The sequence below is a fragment of the Arachis ipaensis genome, chromosome B10, assembly GCF_059453495.1.
Source record: "Arachis ipaensis isolate K30076 ecotype BB chromosome B10, ASM5945349v1, whole genome shotgun sequence".
In the NCBI taxonomy this organism is placed as follows: Eukaryota; Viridiplantae; Streptophyta; class Magnoliopsida; order Fabales; family Fabaceae; genus Arachis; species Arachis ipaensis.
In genome coordinates this window covers 148,338,679-148,357,049 of record NC_142435.1, presented here as the reverse complement: position 1 = coordinate 148,357,049, position 18,371 = coordinate 148,338,679, and the positions used below count along the sequence as shown (strand labels likewise).

General features: G+C 34.4%; 1 protein-coding gene across 1 annotated transcript; it reads left to right on the top strand.

Moving 5' to 3' along the window:
- Positions 1–5,514: 5,514 nt before the first annotated feature.
- On the top strand, positions 5,515–17,627 carry KEG (protein kinase KEG). The gene is made up of 16 exons (XM_016324178.3): positions 5,515–6,708; positions 7,542–7,904; positions 7,999–8,229; positions 8,387–8,518; positions 8,597–8,933; positions 9,035–9,192; positions 11,200–11,357; positions 11,975–12,096; positions 12,240–12,374; positions 12,962–13,086; positions 13,273–13,377; positions 13,498–13,731; positions 14,734–15,067; positions 15,159–15,347; positions 15,463–15,768; positions 15,989–17,627. The coding sequence occupies exons 1-16, from the start codon at positions 5,948–5,950 to the stop codon at positions 17,201–17,203; spliced, it is 4,905 nt and encodes a 1,634-aa protein (XP_016179664.1). The 5' UTR covers positions 5,515–5,947; the 3' UTR covers positions 17,204–17,627.
- The last annotated feature ends 744 nt before the right edge of the window (positions 17,628–18,371 follow it).

The following is an 18,371-nucleotide window of genomic DNA, read 5'->3' as shown; positions in this document are numbered from 1 at the left end:
TTTGCACGTTATTGCAAATTTCTATTCATATATTTATAGAAAAGTCAAATATAGGTAAATGGCTTCTTTCTCTTGTACTTTATTTATGACTTTATTACTTTTCATATAAATATATAAATCAAAAGTAAGCGAGAATGCATGGAGAATGCTACATCAAGATTTATGGTATATATAAATTAATTTAATTTTGATGGAGTGTAAAGTAATTTTATATGTGCGTCCAATTAAGTAACGTCACATTAACAAAAATAATTACTTTTATATTAACTACGTGAATGGTCATAAAAAAAAGGGTAATACTAGGTAGATAAAAAAAAGCCAGAACTTGTCTTATTTAGCATTAATTAATTATTGTAATAATTAATGAATGCTAAATAAGGCAAGTTATGGCTATTTTTGCCTAATTTTCTTTGGTTACCAAATATTTTCGATAAAAAAAATAGATATCATTGCACAACTATATATAAAACATTTTATGCTGTCAATGTATTAAAATTAAATCCTATATAAATTATGATAAAAATTTATATACGGTTATTTTTGTGTAAAGTTGATAGTTAAGAATTGTTAGATGATAATTTAGTCAAACCTATTAAATTATTTAACAAATAACTCTCATTAATTATCAATTTTATATGAAATTAACTGTACCTTATTTTTCGCTATAAATTAATTATAAACTAATAAGTGGTAATAAAGGAAGCATGGAGAATGCATGCTTAGCTTGATCAACCACATCATCCGTTATAAACTAATTATATTACCCCCTTTATTTCTAATACACTTTCTAAATTAGTCTATATTCATATGAATGGAATCCACTTAGGATAGATTACTAATTTCCTATAATTATATAATATACGTGTGGTTCACACACAAATAACATTTGTAAACAGAAAAAAAAATGATATTTAATCTATAACTATTAATTAAATTATGATTATTAACAAACGTGTAATTCACATAATAATTTTATATTTTTAAAAATCTTATCTTAATTATTATAAAATTTTTTATCAAGGTAATTTTTAAAAAAATGTCAAATCATTGTCCAAACTAATAGGAATGTTGCTGATGTGATGAAATGTTTTGAACTCAACCAAATTGTAAATAATAATAATAATAATAATAATAATAATAATGATGATAATAATAAGAAGATTAAATTACACAATTGGTTCCTATACTTTTAGTGAAATTGTAAATTGGTCTCTAAACTTTAAAAGTTTGTAATTGGGTCCCTAAAGATAATTAAAATTTGTAATTTAGTCTCCGTCATTCAAAAAGTGTTTAATTTAACAGAATATTTTCAATATATTCTCTATTTTAACAGAATATTCTCAGCATATTCTAAGAATATTCTGTTAAATCAACACTTTTTGACCGACAGGGACTAAATTACAAATTTTAATTCTCTTTAGGAATCCAATTAAAACTTTTAAAATGTAAAAACCAATTTACAATTTCACTGAAATAGTAGAGTCCAACTATATAATTTAACCTAATAATAATCGAGAAATTAGGATTTTTAGGTGTCTTCTATTAGGATTTTTGTTATCTCTTTCATAGTGTTTTATTTTTTTACTTGTTAATATATTATTAGTTAGATTTTCTTGTGAATATTTAAAAATTTAAATATAAAAATCGAGAAATTTCACAATGGTCCATGAACTTCAGAATTTCTCATTATTTAACTACAACTCCAACAAAAGTCCCTAATTACATAAATACCCACAACATTGAGGAAAGGTTAGAAATCCATAGAGTTCCCAAAATTCCCCAAAATTATAAAATAGGCCAAAATTAATTCACCAATTTCTCTTCATCTTTGCACAGTGCACCATATCAGACTGAATACCATATCATTCATAATTTCAAACTTAAATTAATTAAACTTAATTAACTTCTTAAATATTTTAATATTTTTGTTTCATCTAAGTAATATGTTTCCCTTAGAAGTTTTTATTTTATTTTATTATTTTTTCTATATTTAAATCAAAGTTATTAATAAATCAAATTGAAATGTTCATTTACTAACAAATTTTCTCTGCATAAAGACCAAGTTTAAAAAAAAAAAAGAAACATCTAAACAAGTTGAGAGCATATCTATAAAATAGGTTAACGTTGGCTTTGGTGTTCATGTGTTATTTTAGTTTGTGAGTTATTTGAGTTAAATTATTTTTTTTATATAATAAATATCAATTTAAATTAGTCGTTTAAAGAGTCATAAAAAAAAAGTAGTCGTTTAAATGATTAAATTTGGTCATAGAAAAAATAAAAATTATTTTAATTTATTGAAGTTTAAAAACAAATACAATTCCCCATAGATATGCAGAAGTCAAATAAGCATCAATCTATATACTTTTCTTTTCAAGAGTATTTATTCCTCTATACGGTGGAGTAATCTCTTTACTATATATATATATATATAAATAAAATAGTTGATCACGAAATATCTTTCATACCGAATTAGAATTTTGAATATCTAAACTTTACTCTTATAAAATATCCTTAAAACTAAAAGATTAAATGAATTTTAATTTATATTTTAGTTTTATTGTCGAATACAGTAATTATTTTTTATTATATTAAAAAAAATTTCATGTCCTAAATTGTTCAAACTGTGATGTTGATAGTTTGATGAATCAAAAAAGATGAAAAGAGAAAGAAAAATAAATTATTTTTATTGTTGAAGATAATGAAAAATTTCCTTAAAAATATTTATTACACTTTACATACTATGTACTCTTTATGTACTTCAAAAAAAAAAATAACAAATAAGCCTATGTCAATGTCAATGAGTTATAGCTCAAATGACATAGTCTTCTCATACTCAATTAAGAAGTTGCGGATTCGAGTCTTCTATTTTTGATAAAAAAAAAGCCTATATCAATTATTGGTAAAAAAAAATCTAGTTTAGTAAGAAAGTCAGCAAAAACATCCCACAACATAAATAAGACAGAGTTTTTGCAATGAGAATTATTTTGCTTTTCTTTCTTTAAGAATGGATGTGTTAGTTAGAAAACTTGTCCCTTTGTAGGAAAAAAATAACCAAATACAATTAAGAGAGGCTGAATATAAGTTTAGAAAGGGTGATAAGTTTAGAAAGGGTGAAGCGGTGTCGGATATATGGAAAGCATTGGAAACTCAACTGGATATTGCTAACATTATTAGCGCAAGCTAATTTTCTCTTTTAGAACTAGATGCTATATACCATGGTCCAGATGATCCAAAAGCTACTCAGAATGCTGAATATGCCCACAATGTTTTGGTGATTGATCGAGAAAGAAAAAAGATTAAAAGAAAAAATGGGAAGAATATTATATAGTAAAGAATTCATGGAAATCAGGGTGTGCAGACAAAGGTTATGGCAAGGTAAGTTGTGACAAATACACAATAACGGAAAAGATGAAGATGGACAATGTGTGACAAAATATATTGATCTTTTGACATCTGGGTTGATTCCTATTAATGTTATTAAGGTGTAAGTTCGCAATTAGGAAGTTAACTATTAGGAATTATATGTTGAGAATTGTGATACTGTGACTGTGGAAGAAATACCGAATTTAGAGTTTATTGGCTTGTAAAAGGATCAATGCAGCATTCTCTATTCAATTTGTTCTTTATTTTTTTTTTCTTCAAAACAAAAAAAATTATTCTCATTATTGAAAAGAATAAAAAATTTTCCTTAAAAATATCTGTTAATTTGTTATATTTTATATACTACGTATTTTTTATGTACTCCCACTAAAAAAATAACAAATAAGTCTATATTTATTATTAATAAAAAAAATCTAGATAACATATATATTATTTACTTAAAAGCAAATAGTCGACTAAAAAATATTTTTCATACCTAATTTAAATTCTCAAATATAAATTTTTAGTATTTATCCATATAAAATATTCTCAAAAACTAAGAAATTAAACTAGTACCAATATATATTTTTGGTTTCTCAGAAATATTTTCTCTCAAATGTAATGATTAATCTCTTTATTATATTTTATTTACTTAAGAATAAACAGCCGATTACAGAATATTTTTTTACAATAAATTAGGTATCTAATTTTTTTTTCTTAAATTAAGTAGTTAATCAAGTTGAAGCGCGCTTCTTCTTCAAACGTACTTATATCGTTTCTTCTCCTTCGTCTCTTCTTTTTCTTTTATTGTTGTTCGCCGATGTTGTGGTTGTTGTTGTCTTCTTCTTTAACAACGTCATCATTTTTGTCTTTTTCTACTCTTATTCTTTTTTACGCGTCTTCTTTTGTTTGATTTTTTTCTTTTTTTGGCCTTCCTATCCTTTGTCATTATCATTGTCGTCGTCTTATTCATATTTTTCTATATATGTTCAAAAAATTAGAGCAGAAAAAATTTTTAATGCACAATACAAAAATTTTTAAAGAACCACGTATTTAAAATACTAACACCCAACTAACAAAATACGCAAAATACATAGATTTTAGTACATATATAATATACATAAGAGTAAAGTATCGTTTTTGTCCCGAAGTAAATCCTATTTGTGTCCCTAACGTTTAAATCGTCACGTTTGTAAAAGTGATTAATGTTATCCTACCGTCAATTACACATCATGAGCGCTTTAGTTTGAGTTTTAAAAATATCTTCTTGAAGTTAGAATATAAATGCCTGGGATAGAATCGATGATCTATTCCGAAACTCATCAAATGTTGAAACTAATTCCTATAACATTTACACAATTCACTTTTCTAGGGACATAATTGAATCTAAACACAAATAGTGGGTATAATATTAAAATCGACCACATCCAAGTGAGACATAATTGAGAATGAATACATTCAAGTGAGAATAATTGAAAAATATAATCTGATTTATTAGTATAATTGATAGTAGGATAACATTGAATCACTTTTATAAACGTTAAGGATACAAATAGGACGATTTAAACGTTAGGGACACAAATAGGACTTACCCCAAACGTTGAGGACAAAAACGATACTTTACTCTATAAATAATTTGGTGTGCAGTACAGAAATTTTGGTGTACATCATAAAATTTTTTAAAAGACTACATATAGGATATCAATTTCGGTATATAGAAATTTTTTATATATAAAACATAAAACTTTTTAAAAAATCACATATTTAAAATATTAATTCACCAAACTAATAAATTATATTCATAGTAAAAATTTATGTGTTATAAAATTTTTTATGCTATTTGTATAATTTTTTATAATATATGGATAAATTTGTGCTTTTATAAAAATTTATATATTATATATAAAAACTTCTATATTATGTAAATAAATTTTTGTAGAGAATTTTTATGTTGAAAAAGTAAAAAAAAAAAAAAACATATACCCATATCTTTTTTATTAAACTTGTATAACTTGATTTGACTAATTACAAAAAAAATTTGATCATATACAGTATTTTTTTACCGAATTCTAATTCCCAATATCTAAGTATTTACACACATAAAATATCCGGAAAAAAAAAACTACATAGAAACCTAAATGAAGAAATTCCACTTGTATTATGAATGAATGAAGCAAAGCAAAGCAAAGAAAGAATTTTAGGGTACTTGTCCACAAAGTCCAAAGTGGAAGGCACAAGCATAAGAACACAACAACATCAGTGCCTTCCGGTCCTTCCCACCCACCTATAAAATAAAATTAAAAAAACAATAAGAAAAGGGAAAGAAGAAAGTTTCATTGATCTCTAAGTACGAAAATCTCCCTCATAACTCACTCTTGTTCGTTTCAAAACCCTTTTTGTTTGTTGGTTTCTCTCTCTAGATTTGCTTCATCATTAGCCTAATTCATCACTTTGCTTAACGGATCGATCTAACATTCGCAACTTCAATTAGATCCCTCTCACTTCAATCGGATCAAACTCCTTTTTTCTGTTACACTCACACTTCGACTTAAGGCCTTGTTTGGCACACAGCGGAAGCTTTAAGGAAATGAAAATCCCTTGCTGTTCGGTTTGCCAAACGCGGTATAACGAGGAGGAGCGAGTACCGCTGCTGCTCCAATGTGGACACGGATTCTGCAAAGAGTGCCTTTCTAGAATGTTCTCTTCATCGCCCGACGCAACGCTCACATGTCCACGATGCCGCCACGTGTCAACCGTCGGGAACTCCGTACAGGCTCTGCGAAAGAATTACGCTGTTTTGGCACTCATCCACTCCGCCGCCGCCGGAGCTGGAGGCGCCGCTGGTGGCTCGAATTTCGACTGCGACTACACCGACGACGACGACGAGGATGAGGATGGTGGCGGAAGCGGGGACGATGAGGACGATGATGACGAGGAGAAGCGGCGGCGGCGGTGCAGCAGAGCGTCGCAGACGTCGAGCTCCGGCGGGTGCGAGCCGGTGATCGAGGTCGGAGCGCACCCGGACTTGAAGCTGGTGCGGCGGATTGGGGAGGGGAGGAGAGCTGGTGTTGAGATGTGGACGGCGGTGATCGGAGGAAGCGGAGGACGGTGCCGGCACCAGGTGGCGGTTAAGAAGGTGGCGGTGACGGAGGGGATGGATTTGGAGTGGATTCAGGGGAATCTCGAGAATTTGCGGAGAGCTTCGATGTGGTGCAGGAACGTGTGCACTTTCCATGGAGCAATGAAGCATGAAGAGAGCTTGTGCCTTGTGATGGATAGGTGCTATGGATCGGTTCAGTCTGAGATGCAGAGAAATGAGGGCAGGCTCACTTTGGAACAAGTCCTAAGGTTTTGGATTTTTTATGTTTTATTCTTTTGGCATAATTTTGTTCTCTTGTTTTTGTTGTTCTATATTCAGATTTAGCAACTATTTTTTTTGCTTTTCACGGTTTCTATGATAAAACTAGTTGCTAGGAATTTGTTTTGACTTGGTAGTGACTAGGTGATAAGTTGGGGGTAGTAATGATTGTGTTTCAGTAGTTAGGTTAATTTCCTCAGCACATTTGTTTAATGTGTTTGAATTGTGTTGTATGTATCCATGATTGGTTGCCGATTATATTGTGGTGGGTGGTGGGCACCGCAGTTTCCTACAACGCGGCGATGCCATTATGTTGCGGTTTCTCTCAGGAATGATTTTCTGACACTTGTAGGTTGACTGTGTGGCGATTCAGTTGGTGCTAATGCCATGACTGTTAATCCGCGATATTGATTAATAATTTAAAACCATGATGATTATTATGGTAATCTCACTGGTATAATTAATATGTATGTTGCACTGCATTCTTGTTAAATTTTTGAGATAATGCAATCTGTCAGTTGGTTACTTATGTTTGTTTGGAGGCAAATTGTATCTTGGCCATAGGTGACGCCAAAGCCGGCTAAATCAGAATGACTTAATTTATGTATTCTATCGCTGTATTTCTGCTTTTGTATATTCATCTAGATTAATAATATACTGATTATATTTTTGTGAAATACTCTAGAAAATAACTCATTAGAACAATTTTATCTTTGATTTCGCATTTTCTTATTGTGAGACTAATAATCATTTTGACTTTATGAGTTAACCCGTGTGGCACTTGAGTTTCCGTGATAGCTAACACCGAGATTGCCAAATGCAGATATGGAGCAGACATTGCAAGAGGGGTTGTTGAGCTTCATGCTGCTGGTGTCGTTTGCATGAATTTAAAACCTTCCAATCTTCTTCTTGATTCAAATGGGCACGCGGTAGTTTCTGATTATGGACTTGCTACAATTTTAAAGAAGCCTTCCTGTTGGAAGGCGCGGCCAGAGTGTGACTCCTCAAAGATCCACTCTTGTATGGAATGTATAATGCTCAGTCCACATTATACAGCACCCGAGGCTTGGGAACCTGGGAAGAAGTCACTAAATATTTTCTGGGATGATGCAATAGGTATATCTCCCGAGTCAGATGCATGGAGTTTTGGTTGTACATTGGTTGAGATGTGCACGGGTGCCATTCCGTACGTGGAGCAATTCATTCTGTACCTAAACTTCATTATATTCTATTGTATTCTCTTTTCTAGAATTTCATAGCTTAAATATATGCTTGTGCAGTTGGGCTGGCTTAAGTGCAGAAGAAATTTATCGTTCAGTTGTTAAAGCCAAGAGACTTCCTCCACAGTATGCCAGTGTGGTTGGTGGTGGAATTCCAAGGGAATTGTGGAAGATGATTGGAGAGTGCTTGCAATTCAAGCCATCTAAAAGGCCTACATTTAATGCAATGTTAGCAATATTTCTCCGCCATTTGCAGGAAATACCGCGCAGCCCTCCTGCAAGCCCTGATAAGTAAGTTTTTTAAGTTATTATCAAGGTGGCTTTTTATATTCTTAATAAGCAAATATGACTATATGAGCTTCACCAGGAATGAGCTGCATGGACTTCTTGTCATTTTGTTTTGTAAACTGGTTCTCTTATGCAATGTTTTATGTTTCTCTGGATACAGTGACTTTGTCAAACGCTCTGTGTCTAATGTTACTGAACCAACCCCAGCCCCTGAATTAGATGTCCCTCAAGAAATGCCAAACCCAAACCATCTTCACCGCTTTGTGTCTGAAGGGGATGCCACAGGAGTTAGGTTAGTTGGCATCACAAATCATCCTGCTTGAGCTTTCTTTTGTTTAAATTTGATCATTTCATTTATTTTCTTTTACAGAGATCTTCTTGCGAAGGCTGCATCAGAAAATGGCAGCGATTACATATCTTCTCTACTGGAATCTCAAAATGTTGATGGGCAAACAGCTCTTCACTTAGCTTGTAGGCGTGGAAGTGCAGAGCTTGTTGAGGCCATTTTGGAGTATAAAGAGGCTAATGTTGATGTCTTGGACAAAGATGGAGATCCTCCTCTTGTTTTTGCTTTAGCAGCTGGCTCTCCAGATTGTGTTCGTTGCCTCATCAAAAGAAATGCTAACGTGACATCAAGACTGAGGGATGGCTTGGGCCCATCTGTCGCTCATGTTTGTGCTTATCATGGACAACCAGATTGTATGCGAGTATGTCTTACTTGGATCATACTCAGGTCTCATATGTTTCTGATATATTTTAGTAGAGCTATATTTGTCACTAATCACTCATTTATATGTAAAAATAACAGGAACTACTATTAGCTGGAGCTGATCCTAATGCAGTGGATGATGAAGGAGAATCTGTATTGCATAGGGCAGTTGCTAAGAAGTATACAGACTGTGCCATTGTAATATTAGAAAATGGAGGCTGTAGATCAATGGCCATTATGAACTCAAAGAACCTGACGTGAGTATATACTTCTCTTAAAATTTATTTTTTACCTTTGAATTTGTGTTCCAACTGCCAATTGGTCCAAGCAGTATGGATGTACACAATCATTGATCTTAAACTATTGGGAAATATCTTGTGATAAAGGAAGAATATCAATAAGAGGGAAGAAGAATATTACAAGGTGGGCTGGGGGGATAAAGGATCCTCCATTCAAAAGCAAAAAGGAAGCAAAAGATCAATATAGTGTTTGTCGTTTTCAATCCTTCCATGGGCTTGCACCTTCATGCAGCTCAAAGGGGTGGGATATTCTATGGCATATTTTCATTATTATCGCCCATGTAATTGATAACATGAATGGCAACAGGATAGACTGTAGAGAAATATTTCTGTAAGTTCATCATATGTTTGAAGCTGATCATATGTTTGAAGCTGATCAACAAAATACATAGAATTTATTCTTTTCATCTCATCATCATGTGATTTCCTTTTACATTTTGATGAAAAATTTTCAGGTCCTACTAAAGATTGTATGGTAACTTCTACATAACTGGCACATTATACTATCATAAACTTCTATATTCCTTCTATATAATGTACTAGCGGGATGAAAATGTGTTTTGAATGCAAATTGTAATTTGTTGTTCATAATTCTATTAATTATCTTTATTCCAAGAAATTATAGATCCCCCCCAAAAGCGTTAAGGCTTGATTGGTGTATGTACTGTATAATATGAGGCTATGAGCAAACTGGCACGCCCCACTTTCCTGAACATTGTGTCTTCTGCATTAATCAAGTTTAATTGTCGTCCCATGTTTCCAGGACTGTATTCTTTCTGGTTGTATAGTTTTATTGAGAGTTTTGCCTCTTACCTTTGTTAAGTAGAAAGTAAAATAAGGAAAACATTATATGATCTTCTATTGGTCTGTTGTTTGATCACAAAAAGATATGCTCGGGTTTTATTATCTTTGTCTCCAGAAACACATTTCCAGCTTGACATGTCCTTGTATTTCATTATCAAACATAAGCCTCTCTGAACAAAAATTAAGCTAGTCCAAAAATACATGGTGAAGTGAACGGATATCACTAATTTTCAGAGGAATCATATTTGCTGTTACATGTTCCATCATAAAATAAAATTTACAATTACTCGTACTCAAAATAACGTGATTATTACTTAATTTAAAGATCCTTCTGTATCTAGAGAGTAGATCAATACAGTTCTTTCTCATTCGCACCCTGGTAATGTGTTTTGCTTTGGATAAAGTAATTGAAAATATGTTATCATTTATATTTGATTTACTTTTCCTTTTATGGTAGACTCTAGTTAATTGATTATAGATATATTCATCAGAACATGCCAATAAATATTGTCTTTGTTTTTATGGAGCTTGGACTTCTATTCAACTTTTGTTTGTCTTTGCACTGCAGTCCTTGTTATATTAACATTATCCTATTGTTCATGGGAAAACAAATAGCAAAAGATGACCTTTTCTTGATCCCTATTTGAATATTAAAGATCAGTTTTCATCATATTCAGTAAGGATTTCAGTTTCTCAATATTTACAATCAACCGGTATGATGAAATCAAATTGCTAAGAAATCATTTATGATTTATATTATAAAGTAAAACGAAGCGGATTTGGAACTACTGCTCCTCAGTGTTAATCTCACATAATCTGGGAATCACATCTTTAGGGCCATCATATTTCATGTAATTTTACATTTTAAAAGCTATAATGGTCAATGCTCATAGTTAAGTATAACGTAATTTGTCATTTGCTATGAGATTGTACCCTCACTTAAGTGAGCCATGGTTGGAGTGTGAAGTCTCATTGCTCAATGCTTAAGGATATGAGAAATATATTGTCTACATGAAAGAGTTTTGTCTTCTCCTTTGAGCTAGCTTTTTTGGTAGAGTTAGGCCCAGAATCTTAAGAATAAGAATTGCATTGTTATTGAATGGATATATTATTTTCTCTAATTTACAGATATGATGACTCGGTTTTACTTTGGTGTTGCAGACCGCTACACTTGTGTGTGGCAACATGGAATGTTGCTGTTGTGAAGAGATGGGTGGAAGTTGCAACTTCAGATGAGATTGCTGAAGCAATTGACATACCGAGCCCAATTGGAACTGCCTTGTGCATGGCAGCAGCTTCTAAGAAAGATCATGAAAGCGGTATTCAAAAGTTCATTGCGATGATGATTTTGTCATTTGGCTATGTTTTGATACAGTGCATGTTGTTTTCTAGTTAAATCTGTTTCTTGGTTGCAAAACTGGTTTAATTTCCTTGTAATAGATTTATTTAGTTGATGCCAATGAAAACCAAGGGATAAGAGGTTAAAACTACATCTACGTTTAAGCTTAGACAGAAAGGAAGTGAAAACCAGAGGGAGGATAATAGATCCTCCAGAGCAGATAAAATTAAGAGCAGCAAATGTATCTCTTAAGTAAATTAATAAAGAATGTAGCAAAGGTTCCCAATCTCAAATGGCAATATGAAAAAAACCATTGGCCAATCATCGAAGGGTGGCCATTTATACAATCATCTCCTGAAAGATGCAATTATTCTGCTTCTCCCAAGTACTCCTAAAAATTGCAAAACCTGCATAAAGCTACAATTTTGAGAGCCTTACTTGTTTGTCTTGCTATTTCATATTTCAAAATTTTCAACATGCAATAAGTACAATTCTCTTCAAATTACATAATTCTTCTGTTCTATTTATCCCTCAACATCTTCAAATTTGAGTGTTAATGCTTAAACTCATTATGGTGTTTGTTCCCGCCAAAAATAGAAGGGAGAGAATTGGTGCGGATACTGCTTGCGGCAGGAGCGGATCCGTCTGCTCAAGATTCACAGAATGGGAGGACAGCTTTGCATACAGCTGCTATGACAAATGATGTGGACTTGGTCAAGGTATTTGAAGCACTTCTTGATTAAAATAATTAAGTATCCCTTCATATTCTGTTGGGGCTGCAGTATGCACATTTGGTCATGTTAATATTCTATGTTAGCATTTAATTAACGTTAATCCCCCCTTCTCTTTCTGGGTGGAGTAGGTCATTCTTGCTGCTGGAGTTGATGTGAACATTTGCAATATACACAACAGTATACCTCTTCACTTGGCATTAGCTAGGGGTGCAAAGGCATCTGTTGGACTGCTTCTAGCTGCTGGGGCAGATTACAATTTGCAGGTTCTTATTTAAGTTTCCATTCCTGCAGTTTCATCAACACAAATTAAATATAATCATCTGATGACATAGGATACTGATCTCTGGTGGTTTTATAATTTGCTAAATGAAGATCACATGCAATTGCTAAACGAACATCTTTATTTCATTTTTTGCTTTCACTTCTGCTTTCTGATTTACTATGTAGTTATACAATAATGATCTATTTATCTATATTATATATTTATACAACTTGAAGGGGAGCCTTGGAGCAACGGTTGAGTTGTCTCCGTGTGACCTCAAGGTCACGGGTTGCCGTGGAAACAGCCACTGATATAATTATTAGGTTAGGCTGCGTACATTACACCCTTTGGGTACGGCCCTTTCCCGGACCCTGCGTTAACGCGGGATGCTTGTGCACTGGGATGCCTTTTTTTATATATTTATATGACTTGCTAATTGCTGAGTTCAGTTTCTGCTTCAACCCTCTTCATGATTCAATGTTATTTGTTGTTAAGAAACAATTTGAGGGTGATGATTTCCATTCTTTGGGATGGTGGCTTCACCCTTATGGCCTTGCCATTTAAGGTTCTAATTCAATATTATTTCAGGATGATGATGGTGACAATGCTTTCCATATAGCAGCAGAGACAGCCAAAATGATACGTGAAAATCTTGACTGGCTCATTGTTATGCTAAGGAATTCCGATGCTGATATTGAGGTCAGAAACCACAGGTATGTCTAGGCATTGCATTTTCAGTAAGTTCTACCTTTTTTTGTTACGTAGTATGTACACATCTTAATATCTATTTTTGCGTTTGTAACTCTGTTTAACTGTTGATTGTTGCTATTCCATAATAACATTAAGCACATTCAACTGGAATGCTCTACTGTGACTGAGAGGGTTATGTTTTGTGACAGTGGCAGGACACTACGTGACATCTTGGAGGCCCTTCCCCGAGAATGGATATCTGAAGATCTGATGGAGGCACTCATGAATAGAGGAGTTCATCTTTCTCCTACAATGTGAGCATAAGACATCATTTCCAGCTAATTTTCTTTTTATTGGGTATTGGTATTTAACTATTTATTTTCTACCATGTAACTTCTATGCACTAAAATTTGTTTGTCATTGGCTGTATTTAGATTTGAAGTGGGAGACTGGGTGAAATTTAAAAGAACTGTCACAGCTCCTACCTATGGGTGGCAAGGTGCTAGACCAAAGAGTGTTGGATTTGTGCAAAGTATTCAAGATCGTGATAATCTCATTGTTTCATTTTGCTCTGGAGAAGTTCATGTTTTGGCAAATGAAGTTGTAAAACTCATTCCATTAGACCGAGGGCAACATGTACAGTTGAAAGAAGATGTGAAAGAGCCCAGGTATGATTTTGTATGAGTGCTACACGGTAATCTTTTGTATAAATTTATGATTTCATTGTTATGTCTATATTTTGGGGTTTTGTTGGATCTGTATTAAATACCTACATATTTTGCAGTGCTCTGTTGTCTGTTGGAGAATATCTTCTCTGCTTATACATTTCTTTTCTAGTATGCCTTTGTCAAAAGCATCGGGCATAGCTCCTCCAAATTTGGGAATCAATGATTCTCTTTTTTCTAAGGAAAAATGTGAAGAGATGGGAAATATATTAAACGAATAGAAAATTACTATCAGTTATAGAACTTGTTTCCCAAGCACAAAATGAGGCCATATAGACATGACTGTTCTAAATAAGCTAAAAGGGCAGCGTAATGATACTACCAAATGGAATCATTCATGCTAGCAAATTGGACTTCCCCAGGGTTGTTCGTTTCTCCCAAAATCTTCCTATGCCAAGTTTGTTGATTTCCCATTACATAGAAGATTTACTACAATTTGCATTTTCAAGCTGTCAAAGCTACCGTCTAATAATTAAAAAGAGAGATAATTGCTCCGAGCATCTAAAATATGATACTGATATCTTGGTATCAGTTAGTGATTGGGGCTTAGACTTGGAAAAGGAAGTTTCTGTCGACCCAAGATGAGCTAGTCAGCCAGGAGCTGTCGTAATCTTCCTGAAAGTGTTGATTAGTAAAGTCTGCCTAATAGGAGGCTAAATAATATCCTGGAAGAAAGATATTAAAATAGGTTGGCAGAGGACATTTATAAGGCCTTCTTTGTACTAGTATTAACCACTTTTGTATACTCTCTATGATAGTCTGTTCTTGGACTTCTCCCCGGCACCTAAACAAAACCAAAAAGAACCCTAGAAGAAAGGAAAGAGAGCAAAAACGACAACCAATGCTTGACCATAAATTATGTTAACTAGTGTTTTGTGCATGGCATACTTGCAATCTTGATGATTTTGCATTTGTCTTTGACATTGATGGCTATTTGTCTGCTAGGTTTGGTTGGCGTGGGCAGTCACGTGACAGCATTGGAACAGTGTTATGTGTTGATGATGATGGAATTCTCCGTGTTGGGTTCCCTGGAGCATCAAGGGGATGGAAAGCTGACCCTGCAGAGATGGAACGGGTTGAGGAATTCAAGGTTGGAGACTGGGTTCGGATTCGTCCTACTCTTACATCAGCTAAACATGGATTAGGATCCGTTACACCTGGAAGCATTGGCATTGTATATTGTATCAGACCAGACAGTAGTCTATTAATAGAACTCAGCTATCTTCCAAATCCATGGCATTGTGAACCAGAGGAGGTGGAGCATGTTGCTCCTTTTAGGGTGAGCAGAGTGTGAATTAATTTTTTCGAAGACAGTATTCTCCTCATCTAATCACTAGATTTATATATTAATAAACTTTATTATCTTACAGATTGGTGATCGCGTCTGTGTGAAGCGTTCTGTTGCAGAACCTAGATATGCTTGGGGTGGTGAGACACATCATAGTGTTGGAAGGATAAGCGAGATTGAGAATGATGGTCTCCTAATAATTGAAATACCAAACCGACCCATACCATGGCAGGCTGATCCATCTGATATGGAGAAGGTGGAAGATTTCAAGGTGCAAATTCGATATTTATCATTTGGCTGCCATTTATAATTGTTGCCTTCATATTTTTGCTGTGAGATGTCTTATTGTCTTGCTCTTCTTAACTTGCTAATTTGTCCATGGGCAGGTTGGAGATTGGGTCAGAGTGAAAGCATCAGTTCCTGCTCCAAAGTATGGGTGGGAGGATATTAACAGGAACAGTATTGGGGTAATCCATAGCTTGGAGGAAGATGGTGATATGGGTGTTGCCTTTTGCTTCAGAAGCAAGCCTTTTTCTTGTTCAGTAACTGATGTGGAGAAAGTTCCTCCTTTTGAGGTGGGACAAGAAATTCACGTGATGCCATCTGTTTCTCAGCCACGACTTGGATGGTCAAATGAATCACCAGCTACTGTTGGGAAAATAGCAAGAATTGACATGGATGGTGCTCTTAATGTAAGTATACTACATTGTTTTCTTTTCTAATTTTTGCATGAGATTAATACCGCCCTAATTTTACTTACAGAGCTATATAAACATTGCCTTGTTGATAGCTTTCATGTGGGTAGCTTTTATATAGACTCAGTTCACTAAAGGGTGAAAACATTTCTGTTCAGTTATTGTATTTCATCTTGAGACAAAATAAGTGATTTAATGATTCTTTTTTCTTTTGTAGTTGAAAGTCACTGGTAGGCAAAGCTTGTGGAAAGTTTCTCCTGGAGATGCAGAACGACTTCCTGGATTTGAAGTTGGGGATTGGGTACGCTCTAAACCAAGCTTGGGGAATAGACCAAGTTATGACTGGAATACTGTTGGAAGGGAAAGTTTAGCTGTTGTGCATAGTGTACAGGATTCTGGATACTTGGAGTTGGCTTGTTGTTTCCGTAAAGGGAAGTGGATTGCTCATTACACAGATGTTGAAAAGGTTCCCATCTTCAAAATTGGGCAATATGTTAGATTTCGAAATGGTCTGGTTGAACCAAGGTGGGGTTGGAGAGGAGCTCAGCCTGAATCTCAGGGTGTTATAACCAGCATTCACGCTGATGGCGAAGTTAGGGTTGTTTTCTTTGGCTTGTCAGCATTATGGAGAGGAGATCCTTCAGATCTACAGATTGAACCAATGTTCGAAGTTGGAGAATGGGTGAGGTTGAAGGATAATGCAAATAGTTGGAAATCGATTGCACCGGGTAGTATTGGTGTTGTACAAGGAATAGGGTATGAAGAAGACGACTCAGACAGAAGCACTTATGTTGGCTTTTGTGGGGAGCAAGAAAAGTGGGTAGGACCAACCTCCCATCTCGAAAGAGTTGACAAACTCTTTGTTGGACAGAAAGTTAGAGTTAAGCAATGTATAAAGCAACCAAGATTTGGTTGGTCAGGGCACACCCATGCTAGTATTGGAACCATACAAGCAATCGATGCCGATGGAAAGCTCCGAATATACACTCCAGCCGGATCGAAGACATGGATGCTGGACCCATCAGAAGTGGAGGTGGTGGAAGAGAGGGAGCTTCGTATCGGAGACTGGGTAAAAGTTAAAGCGTCAGTTTCAACCCCAATCCACCAGTGGGGGGAGGTGAGTCACTCGAGCATTGGAGTGGTGCACCGGATGGAAGATGGAGATCTGTGGGTGGCATTCTGCTTTATGGAGAGACTCTGGCTTTGCAAGGCATGGGAAATGGAAAGGGTTAGACCATTCAAAGTGGGGGACAAGGTAAAAATTAGAGATGGACTCGTGGCACCGCGCTGGGGATGGGGAATGGAAACGCATGCAAGCAAGGGACAGGTGGTAGGAGTAGACGCAAACGGCAAACTGAGAATAAAGTTCCGGTGGAGGGAAGGTAGGCCTTGGATTGGGGACCCTGCTGATGTTGCCCTTGATGGAAACTAATATGGTTGCTACTTTAGGAAAATGGAAGCTTGTATTTAACATGATTTTCACATTCAGCTCCTTAGGCTATGCTTTTTCAGGGCCTGAGCTTATGCAGAAAGCTTTATTCTTGCTGCTATTTCAGATGGTGGTTCTCATCATGGGACCTTTTTCTCTAAATATTGGAATGCAGTTGGATAGGATTTGTGCAGGGAAAGTTGGTTGCCTTTTGACCTATATATGGAGAGCAAATTTCGGCATATGGCCCCATTTATATTCATTACTCACATATAAGTCTGTAGTCCCAGATTTTGAGGTGTATATTTATAAATATATATATGTTTATTTGATATTGTTGTACAAATCATACTCACAACTTAATGCATTTTTTGACTCACCTCTATGCAGTTGCATATTCTTGAATATAATTGCTTGTTACACTCAATCTTGGTTATTAATCACCACTTTCTAATTTTTAAAGCGTTCCCACCTGAAGCCCTATATACAGCCACATCAGTATTTGTGAGATGATGTCTCAAAAATAATTAAGAAATTAATGGAGGAACTTTCATTTTTAACGACAAGGGAGTAATTTTGGTTCCAATTATCTCACATGTAATTTTAATATAAAATAATAGGAAATTATATATCTTACAAAATTATTAATAACAAACATTCAGAGGCAGCAATCTTATAAATGAAAAATGATTAAATATAACTCTAATCCTGCTGTGTAGAGAGAAAGGAAACACAGTATCAACAGTGTGGTAGAAGAACCTTGACAGTTAGAGCAACTCCAATGAGAAGTAAGTATCATTCAGGTGGGAAAGCCTTTTTTGTGTTGGAGTTGAAGGGGAGGGATAGAAAACAAGGCTTCCATGCTTCATGGAAAAATGATTTTAATTATCACTGATTTTGTAATTAACATCATGTGTGGATGTTTTCTTGTTTTAATTTAAAATTGAAATCCAAGAAAAATGAAAACAACAAAAAAGACCAAAATGAAACCCAAGAAAAAGAATTTTGAAAAATAAATACTGAAAAGGAATAATAAATAATTAAATATTTAATTACAGTAAATCCCATTCCAAAAAAAAAAAAAGAAATCCTAAAGTCTAGAAATAGTAAAATTACTAAACAACCCCACATGTGATTATATATACAGCACAAGTAATGTAGCCAATGCCTC